The sequence below is a fragment of the Pleurodeles waltl genome, chromosome 2_1 (assembly GCF_031143425.1).
Source record: "Pleurodeles waltl isolate 20211129_DDA chromosome 2_1, aPleWal1.hap1.20221129, whole genome shotgun sequence".
Taxonomy (NCBI): Eukaryota; Metazoa; Chordata; class Amphibia; order Caudata; family Salamandridae; genus Pleurodeles; species Pleurodeles waltl.
The window spans coordinates 134,876,927-134,889,206 of record NC_090438.1 but is presented as its reverse complement, the minus strand read 5'-3'; the positions used below and the strand labels follow the sequence as shown (position 1 = coordinate 134,889,206).

At 45.0% G+C, this 12,280-nt stretch overlaps 1 protein-coding gene across 2 annotated transcripts in view; it reads right to left on the bottom strand.

The window, feature by feature from the left end:
• LOC138262082 (probable global transcription activator SNF2L1) overlaps positions 1 to 12,280 on the bottom strand; it is a 1,420,807-nt gene that overhangs the window by 587,349 nt on the left and 821,178 nt on the right. For both annotated transcript variants that reach the window (XM_069211817.1, XM_069211826.1), the window contains exon 14: positions 3,601 to 3,733. In XM_069211817.1, coding sequence (XP_069067918.1) covers positions 3,601 to 3,733 — 133 coding nt within the window. The remainder of the gene's footprint in view (positions 1 to 3,600; positions 3,734 to 12,280) is intronic.

The window sequence follows — 12,280 nt, the reverse complement described above, 5'->3', positions numbered from 1 at the left end:
GCAAGGGAATGACCAGTCTCCTGCTGGCACCAGGTCTGGGGTCCCTTGCCTCACAATACATGAGATTGTTCTCCCAGTACACCCTGTGGGTGCCACTGATATTGCCTGCCTCTTCTTTGACAGCTTGCTGTCTTAAACCCTCGAGGGTGGGGCAGGTTTGTGTGCCACACTTAACTCCTCCCTGGTAGGCCCTTCTGCACCTAAAAGCTCAGCTGTGCCAGCCTGAAGATCCTCAGGTGTAGGTTCTGTCCAGGGAGTTGACTCTTCCTCCTCAAAGGGGGAGTCATCATTGGAGGGAGGGATAGTGGATAACATTTTACCCTTTCTACCCCTGCTTTTGGGAAACTCTTGGTCCATTATTCCAGGATCCAAGTTTCCTGTCCTCTTTGCTTCTTAGCCTGAGCCCTGGTTAAAGCAAAGATATGCCCAGGAAAGCCCAGCATTGCTGCATGGGCCTCCAACTCCACTTCAGCACAAGCTGAAGTCTCCAAGTCGTTCCCTAGTAGACATTCTACAGGTAGGTCTGTGTATACCACAACTTGTTTAGGACCAGTAAGCCCCCCCCACCCCAGTTAAGATTAACAACAGCCATGGGATGGCTTACAGTCTTGTTATGGGCACCTGTCACTTGGTACTGATGACCAAGTAAGTGCTGCTCAAGGGCCACCAGTTTTTCAGTCACCATTGTGACACTGGCGCCTGTGTTCCTGTAGGCCTCAATATGAACACCATTTATTAGGGGTTATTGCTTGTACTTATCCATATTAAGGGGTCAAACAACAAGGGTGGCAAGGTCAATGCCACCATCAGAGACTAAAACAGCCTCAGTGGTTTCCCTAACTAAACCAACCCCCACTACACTTCCGAGAGTGAGCCCTGATGCACCCTTGGATTGACTATTGGTAGTGTTATTGGTAGTGTTATTTTTCCCACCACCACTGCTATTGCTAGGGGAACTAGTTGAAGCAGTGGGGGTTGTGGTGGTGGGAGGCTTGGTGCTTTTCTTAGGGACTGTTTGTTTTTATCTTTGTCCCCACCCTTGTCATGAGACATACCATCCTACTTCTTGTCCTTGTCTAAGTTTTTCTGGGCACCCTTGTTTTGACCCATTTGTCTGCCTTCTTTCCCAGTTCTAAGATACTGGTGTAACAAATTAGACACACAATTGTTAAGAATATGTTCTCTCTAGATCAGATTATAAAAGCTTTCATAATCAGACACCTTGCTGCCATGCAACTGTGAACTGGTGCAGTGTAAATGGCAGTGAAAGTGTGTATGCACCTTTTCACGCAACCTACAATGGCAGTCCTGCAGAAGCCTTTGCATGGGCTCCCGATGGGTGGCAAAAGAAATGCTGCAGCATATAGGGATCTCCTGGAACCCCAATGCCCTGGGTACCTAGGTACCATATACTAGGGACTTACATGGGGCGACCAGTATGCCAATTTTGGCTGAAATACTGGGTTACCAGTATGCAGTGACAACATTTAGAGGGGAGAGAGCATAATCACTGGGGTCCTGGTTAGCAGGATCCCAGTGAACACAGTCAAAAACACTGACATAAGGCAGAAAATAGGGGTACCCATGGCAAAAAGAGGGTACTTTCCTACAAGAGTAACTTGGGGGTGACTATTAAAATTATAACTTCTATTGTTCAGCGTTGATCCTGGTGTGTCTTGTGGTTGTAATCCAATGGCTTTCAGTAATGAAAAGACAAAGTACAGTGCACATGGGTTTTCTTATTGTTACATGAAATATCAATAGCCTAAATAATGGAATTAAATGAAGTGCCCAAGGAGAATGCCCTCCCTAGTATGTTCCCTTTAGGTCACATGGCCTCATGATTGGATACTTGAAGAGCACCTGGAGCAGCAGACTTCAAAGTCCCCATCCTTCTGGAGATCATACTCCTGCAAAACCAGTCCATAAAAGATCCAGGGATGCCAACCAGAGCCCCTCCCCAGCAGGTTCAACACTATACTGTCCCTCAGAGGGTGTACAATGGCCAGTATCACTGGCCTTGGAGACACAGCATTTAGTACCTGGGTGTCAACTCAAGTCAGACTTCTTTGAACCCATCCATGCAGTAGTTGTCTCTTATGTTCTACCTAGACATTCCATCAGCATTGCTTTTCCCAGATCAGTCTGTTCTCCAAATTCTCTCTCTAATGCATGGCTTTTTAATTGGGAGTAAACAATTTTAGAAGGCAGGCACTTCTGCCGAATCCTAGGATGACATATCATCACTTCACCCTGTCCTAACCCTCCTGCACAGCATTTTGAGACATTCAAAGATGGCAACTTGAAATGATCTGCTGAAAAACATTCTCTGGGACCCTAAGCTCTGCCAGTGCCACAACTGCCAGATCTTTCCCCTTTAAAATTTCAAAGGAAAGCCACCCCAGTGTCTGGCCTTTTCTCTTGGTTTCCGTGAGCTTGAGCCTTTCAAGGCCAGGTGCAGAGTGCAAAGTAATTATCATACAGATTCCATACTCAGCTCTTCCTTTCTCAATAACAGATCCTAGTACTGGCAAATGAACCTATTGCGTGGGGAAGCCTTTGAGTCTCCTGCTGGCTAGCAGACTAATTAAGTTGGCACCAGTATGGGGAACAAAATCTAGGAATACAAATAGGAGCTGAGCCAGTGAAATAAGATAACTCTTTAATTGCCAAGATGGCAGTTATCACAAAAGTGACATTGAATCTGCGCACTGGGTATATTTTTACCCTTGAATTGCTTCTTTACTAAAATCTCTAGGCCTAAGTACAATGAAACTATACTTTGGCCAGATTTTGTCAACAACGTGTGATTCAGTAAACCACCCATTCTTTTCAGTTAAGTACTACTACAAAGGTACACTATATACACCCACTAACTTTATAAGGCCTACATCAGGTCAGCACCAATCCTGAAGGGTTCCTTCTGCACCAGGCTACCTGTGCATAGATACTAGGCTGAACTAAACAGCAGTTGCACACGGTCAGCCCGAACATAAATGCTTACGCATTTGTTCACATGCAACCAGCCTAGAGCTTCTGACTTCTGTTGCACAGCAGCAGACTTGGTATTAAAAGGCAGACACTGGAAGCTAGCGCTCTCAGTAATTTTTCATGGAATTTACAGTGAGTGTGTCTCCTTTATGGAATCTCACTATTAGTGAAAGTTCAAAATAGGGTGGTCTGAAAAGGGATAAATACCAGGAGATTAATGCGTGGAACTCATCTCTCAAACTGCTTCTTTGCCAGTCTGCTAACGTTACACTCACAATTGAACACCCCTGCACCCTGACACACTTATCAATTAACCATAAACAGCAGATTGTTTTACTTCAGACTAAATCTTTGATCAGCAGTGCTTTTAGCATCTAACAAAATGTCTAACTAGAGTACTTTACTTCTGAAGAAATGGGTATGCATGGTTTGGAAAATCTATGCAATGCACCATTTTTTAAAATATTTCTATCAAAGTTATTCCTCCAAACAAAATGCACGAAAACAGCTTCTAACACTTTTAATATGTAACCTCCTATTTGTAGCACCTTTTAAACACATGAAAAGAGCATAATTTACTGTTGTAAATTTCATAGTTAAAATAACTACCTTGCTGTATGACAATTGAGTCAAGTCTCAGTTTAATCTCTGCTCTTTCTACAATTCTGTCTTCAATTGTATTGTCAGTGATGAGTCGGAACACTCGCACTTGCCTCTTCTGACCAATACGATGTGCACGATCCTAGTAAAAATGAAACAAGAGGTAGTTTTGGAATAGTTATAGCTCAGGTGTCCATGCATGGTACATATAGAGATTTCTAAAAATGTACAACCCTAATTAATTGTATTTTCCAATCACTTTGTGCAAACCAGGGCATGACTCTGTAAGGTTCCAATATCCATGACTGTTAGCTTTGCATCTGGGAGACACATTACATAATCTTTAGTGCACCGTGTCAAAAATATACAAAAACTAAAATTATGATTCAGTTTCTCCTTGCTTTACTTTATTAAGATCCTAATTTGGACTCCTGCAACTAAATAAATAAATAAATGAATAGCTATCTATTGACCAAAAAAACTAAAGGTTACAGGGACGTCTCAGTTAGGAAATAGAATTTAAAAAACATAGAAATTCACTTAACATAGTCAAAGGTTACAGAGTCATTATAGTTAGAGTCACATTTTAAACGTAGAAAACCATAGATATTCAGCTGTTATAGTTAGTTATTTCAATTAACTACAACTTTTGCTCTAAGGTAACTATAACTCGCACCCTCGCCAAGCACAGCTTTCTCATCAATAATGTTACTGCAAATGTTACAGTATATTATCAATTATGCCAAAAAAAGATGGCATGAGTGATGTAATATCTGGGGTAATTAGCAGTGCATGGCAAGGGTGTGAATTATAGTTACATAAGAGCACGTGCTGTAGTTATTTAAACTAACTCTGACAGCTGAATTTCTATAGTTTTGTACGTAAAATGTAAGCTTAACTATAACATCCCTGTAACCTTTGTTTAAGGGAATTTCTTTTTTTTTTTTTTAACATAAACTAATTTTATTTACTTTCCGTTAATACAACCACTGCCTTCGGCCATGTGAGGCAGAAGTTAGCCGCAGGCCCTGTGGCCAATCCCCTATAATCACCCAACCATGTGTCACGCAAGGCCTTTGGCCGTGCACAGCAAGGGTTGCAGCCTACCCCAGGCACTATTTAAGTGCTTCTTTGTTTGGTGGAGTGTTGGCAGCCAATCAGATCTCAGCACGACATTGGGACTATTTGCAAATTAAATGTGCTTCTAGATATACAAATTTGGATTTCCTGTATTATCTCAAAAACTACTGAAAAGATTCACAACAAATAACAAAAAGCGTGCTACTGGACCAAGATCTACCTTTCTGCTGAATTTTGTATAATTCTGCCCAGAGGTTCGGGCTGCAGTCATGTTCAAAATCCCTATGGAAATTAAAATGGGAAATGCACATTTTTTGTGTCTCCCCCTCCTTTTTTTAGGCCCTCACTTGACGGGTCACTGAAACTTCCATGCACAACAAGACTTGACACTTTTTTTGGAACATTTCGTGAAGATTCGCCAAATGGCGCCAAAGATACAGAAAAAGTAAAAAAAACGCTTTGTTTATGGAAACTAGGTCCAAACTATACCTCCTGGTGATCGTGAGTAGTTGTATATATATATATATATATATATGTTTAGCACTGTGCTCCTCCGTGGGCATAGGAGGGCACTTCGTTGTAGAGGTGCTATCTCTGGCGGCAGACCCACACCACTTGACATTCATTAACCTCTGCCACAGCAATGACAAACAACAGAGTCACACTCACTTTGCAGATGCTCTTCAGTCTTTAATTGCAAATCACAGCAGGAGTAAAACCCTACGCTTTTCAGTCCTTCTTGGACCATGATCACAGGTGCAAATGAGTCCTTCTTTCCTTTTTCGTGACCTCCTAATTATACTACTTTATCCACATTCTATTCTTCTCAGTGCAGTGCATGCTGGTCTTCGTAGTACACAGTTCAACAGCATATCCATCCAATGGGTTACGCTTTTCAAGTTCAATTCATTTAAGCATGAAACTTTTAAACTGGTCATTTTCAATTCTCTATTTCAGGGTGTCACAGGATATTATCATTTTTGCTTTTTGTGATTTGGTGTAAATCCATTCAGTAGTTTTTGAGAAATTAGGGTTTTAAAAAATATGTATATCTGGACGGCTGGGTCCACGAGAGGCTCAAGACAGTCTTGCTTGAGCGCCAATTTAAAAATACAGTGTTCTGACTGGCTCAGGAAGCGTCCATGTTCTTGTCCTGCCTTTTACCTACATAGCACCCTGCCCTATGGGCTACATAGGGCCTACCTTAGGGGTGACTTATATGTAGAAAAGGGGGTGTTTAAGGCTTGGCAAGTACTTTTAAATGCAAAGTTGAAGTGGTAGTAAAACAGCACAAACAGGCACTGCAGAGGCAGGCCTGAGACATGGTTAGGAGGCTACTTATGAGGGTGGCACAACCTGTGCTGCAGCCCACTGGTAGCATTTAGTTTACAGGCCCTGGGCACATGTAGTGCACTTGACTAGGGACTTACAAGTAAATTAAATGATTTAGTTGGGTATGAGTCAATGTCACCACGTTTTATGGAGAAAGCCTATGCACTTTAGCACCGATTAGCAGTGGTAAAGTGTGCAGAGTCCTAAAGCCAGCAAACATGAGGTCAGAAAAAGAGGAGGAAAGGAAAAAAATTGGGGGTGACCCTGCAGAAAGGCCATTTCCAACACAGTCCAAATTCTTAAGTATAAAAAATATACTTTGTTACTTCATTTCTAGAATTACTACATTTAGGGGTGTTATAAGGGTCAGAGGGCAATAGCCAATGGCTACTGATCCCAAGGGTGGCTACACCCTTTCTGAGCCGACTCCCTTTGGGTAGAGGGGCACATACCTAACCCTATTGGCTATCTCCCTCCAAAACAAGATGGAGGATTCTGCCAGGATGGATAAACCTCAGCCTGGGCATCCTAGGGGTGGTCGCAGTTACAGTGGACACTCCTCCTTGTGTTTACTAAGCTTCCCATACGACCTGCCGCCAAAAAGTAGGGCCTGGTCTGGGAGGAGGGATGGCCCTGATGCTGCAGAACAAAAGGTAGGAGCCTTTGAGGCTCACTGCCAAGTGTTGCTGTTCCTGCAGGGTGGAGGTGTGGAGCACCTCCACCCAGTGCAGGCTTTGTCCCTGAATCCTGAAAGCAAAAAGGCTCTCACCCCATGGGTCAGTAACTTGTCTGGTGGTGGCAGGCTGGCATAGACGAGTAAGCCACACACTAGAGAGTTGCGTGAATTGCAGGGGGCATCCCTAAGATGCCCTCTGGGTGCTTTCTACAATAAATCCAACACTGGCTTCAGTGTGGGTTTATTGAGCTGAGAGGTTTGATACCAAACTTCCCAGTCTTTAGTGAAGCCATCATGGAGCTGTGGAGTTCATAATGACAAACTCCCAGCCCATGTACTCAATATGGCTACACTGCACTTACTGGGTCTAAGAATTGAATATAGACACTGTCTATATTGCGCATGCATCTATGCCCTCACCTGTGGTGTAGTGCACACTGCCTCTGTTAAAGGGGTGAATTAACTATGCCACAGGCTGTGGTTTGTGGGTATGGCACCCCGGGACTGATGCCATGTCAACTTTACCTTTTTACTCCCCACCAACACACGCAATCTGCAATGGCAGTGTGCATTTGTTTTGTGAGGGGTCCCTTAGGATGGCACAATATATGCTGCAGCCCTTAAGGACCGTCTCTGGCCACAGGGCCCTTGGTACCGCTGGTACCTTTTACAAGGGACTTAGCTGTGTGCCAGAGGTGTGCCGATTGTGGAAGCAATGGTGGAGGTTAGAGAAAGAACACAGGTGCTGGGGTCTGGTTAGCAGGAACACAGCACACACTCAGCCAAGTTAGCATCAGATATCAGGCAAAAAAGTGGGGGGAGTAACCATGCCAAAAGGGACACTTTCCTACACAATCCCCTCATAAACAAAAGAGGCTGAGCCAAACCTTTTCCAAGAGAGTCTTCGTAATCTAAGTGGAAGAACGAGGAAAGTTCATTTGCATTGGCATGGGCAGTCCCAGGTCTGTGTTCCACTTTAAAGTCCATTCTCTGTAGATGGGCCACCTCAAAAGTTTAAGGTTCTCGCCTTTCATCTGCATAAGCCATCTGAGATTTCTAAAGTCAGTTTGAACAATGGAGTGCCAAGCAAATATGGTGTCAACTTCTTCAGGGATCAAACCACAGCAAAGGCCTCACCCTCTCAATGACACTCCAACACTGTTCCTTGGGGAGTAACCTCCTGCTAATAAAAGCAACAGACTCGTCATGGCCATCATCGTTGGTTTGGGACACAACTGCTCCTATCCCATGTTTAACGGCATCTGTCTGCACAATGAACTGCTTAGAGTAGTATGGAGCTTTGAGAACTGGTGCTGAGCACAGTGCCTCCTTCAGGATGTCAAAGGGCTTTTGACAACTAACCATCCAGGTCACTTTTCTGGGTATCTTCTTGGAGCTGAGTTCTGTTAGGGGGGTCACAATGGACCAATACCCCTTCACAAACCTCCTGTAGTATCCAGTCAAGCCAAGGAATGTCCTGAATTGAGTATGGATGGTAGGAGCTTCCCAGTCCAGAATTGTCTGGATATTGGGCTGAAATGGTTCCACTTGGACTCCACCTACAAGGTGGCCCAATTGTTCAACAGAGTCCTGACCTATCTGGCATTTGGATACCCTAATAATGAGGCCTGCAGATTGCAGGGCCTGCAAAACCTTCACAAGGTGGACCAGGTGGTCCTGCCAGGTGGAACTAAAGACGGCAATATGATCTAGATATGCTGCACTGAAGGTCTCTAATACAGCAAGGACCTGATTCACCAACCTTTGGAAGGCGACAGGGGCATTCTTAAAACCCAAGGGGAATAACTGTGAAATGGTAATGTCCTTCAGGAGTAGAAAATGCTGTCTTTTCTTGTGTTCCTTGTGCCATGTGAAATTGCCAGTACCCTGCAGTCAAGTCAAAAGTACTGAGAAACTTGGCTGCACCTAATCTGTCTATCAGCCCATCAGCTCTGGGTATGGGGTGAACATCTGTCATGGTGACAGACTTGAGACCTCTGCAGTCCACACAAAACCTAATTTCTTTCTTTACACCCTGGGAGTGAGGCTTGAGGACTAAGACCACTTGGCTAGCACAGGGGCTTTCAGAGGGTTCAATAACCCCTAAATCCAGCATCTTGTTGACTTTAACTCCGATGCTTTCCTTATTTTGGTCAGACTGCCAATAGACCTTGGAATTGACGGGAAAGCTCTCTCCAGTGTCCACATCATAGGTACACCAGTGTGTCTGTCCAGGGGTTAAGGAGAAGAGCTCTGTACACTGCTGCAGGACTTGCCTGCAGTCTGTCTGCTGTTGGGCAGAGAGGGTGTCTAAGTAGACAACTCCATCAACTGACCCATCTTTAGGACTGCTGGAGAGGAGGTCAGGGAGAAGTTCACTCTCTGCTTCCTGGTCCTCATCAGTAACCACTACTATGGTTACAGTAGCCCAGTCACTGAAAGCTTTGAGGCAGTTCACATGGATCACCCTCTTGGATGTCCTGCTAGTGTCCAGATCTACCAAGTATGTGACCTCATTTTTCTTTTCAAGGATAGGGGCCATTCTATCTGTCTTGGAGCGCCCTTGGAGCCACAGCCTCCAGAACCCACACCTTCTACCTTGACTGAAACTCATCCAGTGCAGCCCTTTGGTCATACCACTGCTTATGGAGCTGTTGGCTGGCCTCAGGGGTTTTGGATGCTTACTCCATGTACTCTGCCATCCAGAAACGTAGGCCTAGTACATAGTCCAGCAGATCTTGCTTCGATTTGTAGAGAGGTCTCTCCCAACCCTCCTTCACAAGAGCAAGTGGTCCCCTAACAGGAGGGCCAAACAGAAGTTCAAAGGTGGAAACCCTACTCCCTTCTGAGGCATCTCTCTGCAGGCGAAAAGCAGGCATGGCAGAAGGACATCCCATCTCCTTCTGACCTTTGCAGGGAGTACCACGATCATGCCTTTCAAACTCTTGCTGAACCTTTCAACACCTCCATTGGTTTATGGATGGTAAAGTGTGGTGAACTTGTAGGTCACCCCACACTCGTCCCACGTATTTTTCAGGTAAGCTGATATGAAGTTGGCACCTCTGCCAGTAACCACCTCCTTAGGAAACCCTACCCTGGTAAAGATGCCAATGAGGGCTTTGGCTACTGAAGAGGCTAAAGTAGACCTAAGGGGAATTGCTTCAGGATATCTGGTAGCATGATCCACTACTACCAGTATATATTGCTGTGGGTGGTTTTTCAAATGGACCCACTATGTCCACACCAACCCTTTCACAGGGAACCCCAACCACTGGTAGAGGAATTAGGGGGTGGGGGCTTTGAGCACACCTACACACTTTGAGACATGTTGGGCCAATAGAAATGGTTGACTAGCCTATCCCAAGTTTTGGTTTGGTCCAGATGCCGAGCTAAAGGGATGTCATGGGCTAAGACGAGGAGAAATTCCTTCAACTGTTGAGGCACTTTCACTCGCCTGGTGGCACCATGTTTGGGGGTCTCTGGTCTCAGTGTACAAGAGTCCCTCCTCCCAATAGACCCTGTGGAAGCCACTGACATCTCTCTTTTCCTGTGGAGCAGCTTGCTGTTGCAGGTCTTTAAGAATAGGACAGGTTCTCCGTCCCTGGCACATCTGTTCTCTAGAGGGTCCCCCAGGGCCCAAGAGCTCAACCTGGTAAGGTTCAAGTTCCATAGGCTTAATTTCCTCTGGGGAAGACAAGTCCTCTTCCTAGGAAGAGGGTTCCTTAGCTTTTTGCTGTTTAGACGCTGGTCCCACTAGTCTTCTTGCCCTTCCTCTTGGAAGGTTGAGCCATTATTCCAGGCTCCAACACTTTTATTTCACCTTGTGCTCGGCTCTGTGCTCTGGTTTTCACACACACCACCTCAGGGATTCCCAGCATGGCTGCATGGGCTTCAACTTCCATCTCAACCCATGCTGAGGACTCCAGATCATTCCCTAGCAGATGTTCAACGGGGATTGCAGAAGAGACCACTAACTGCTTCAGGCCAGTAACCCCTCCCCATTCTAAGATGGACCTTAGATACATTATCCACATTGGTAACTGGATATGTTTGTCCAACCAAGTACTGTGCTGGGGAAAACAGTTTTTCTGTCACCATGGTGACACTGGCACCTGTATCCCTCAGGACTTCTACTCTAGTCTCATTAATCAAGGGATGCTGTCTGTATTTGTTCATGTTAGGAGTCAGACAGTTAGAGGGGGAACATCTACCCCACCCTCAGAGACTAAAATAGCTTCAGTGTGAACCCTGATTTGCTCGGGCACACTGTAGATCCCACCTGGAGACTGGCTACAATAGTACTACCTGGTGCAGTACTAGGGAGATTCTTTTTGGGACATACCAAGTATCCAGTTTGGTGTCCATTCTGTTTACAGTTGAAACACCAGGCCTTTTTGGGATCAAAGGTATTACCTTTGTACCCATGAGAGGATTAAGAAGAGAGTTGGGTCCCACCTTTTTGAGTAGGTTTTGAGGGGCCTGTATAAGACTCTTTACTTTTAGCCTTGGGTGTCTCACCAACCTTCCCTTGGGAAGGTTTTGTAACCTCTTTTGGTCACCCCCAGTTGAAGTCTTGGTCACCCTAGTCTTGACCCAATGGTCTGCCTTCTTTCCCAATTCTTGGGGAGAAATTGGACCTTGGTCTACCAGATATTGATGCAACTTTTCATTAAAGCAGTTACTTAAGATGTGTTCTTCCATAATCAAATCATAGAGCCCATCATAGTCATGCATTTGACTTCCATTTAACCAATCCACCTAGTGTTTTCACTGAGTAGTCTCTAAAGTCAACGGGCTGGCTTAAGGTTTTGTGAGACCGCTGAACCACAAGGCCCTCAATCAGGGTAGCCTTCATTTGGTCACAGGACTCAGCATCTGCACCAGGGAGTGTGAGAAGTCTATCTCTACACTTACCAGTGAACAGTTCCCAAAGGAGAGCTCCCCAGTGAGACTTTCACTTTTCACATTCCACAGGCCCTCTCAAATGCTGTGAATCACTTGGTATCATCACCATCCTCATACTTGGGGACAATACCTTTGGGGATATTAGGGTCACAAGATTGTTCTCTGTTCCTAATTATTAAGTTGTAGCCACCATTAATAGGTGCTAAGCCCAATTCTGCTCTCCCCCTCTCTATAGCTAGGAGTCTCTCCTCCAAAGCTATTCTTTTGGCCAACCTTGCTAAAATGTTGTCCTCTTCACTGAGGCTATCCTCAGTAGACTCAGAAGAACCTGACCCACCTGTGTGAGGCCTAGGTGCTGTGAGTACTATCCTTGGGGGCAGGGGCACAGAGGCCCTGTCCTCCCTAGTTAGGGTAGAAAGTGGAGCGCTATTCTCTTCCCTAACTTCCTCTGCTGATGAGAGTTCATCGTCTTCAGAAGGGTGTTCCTTTGTGTACTCTGCCAGGAGCAGGTCCTTGGTGGGGTTGGAACCAGTTTTAATATTTTTGATACTGCAGAGAGACCTTAGCTCTCTCATCTTGAGATGGAGGTAAGGGGTCAGGTCCAGCTCCACATCCATGTTTCCTGCATCACTCATTATTTTACTAAAGTTGAGGATTATTTTAAAGAACTAGAACTACTTCTAAATATTTTACCTC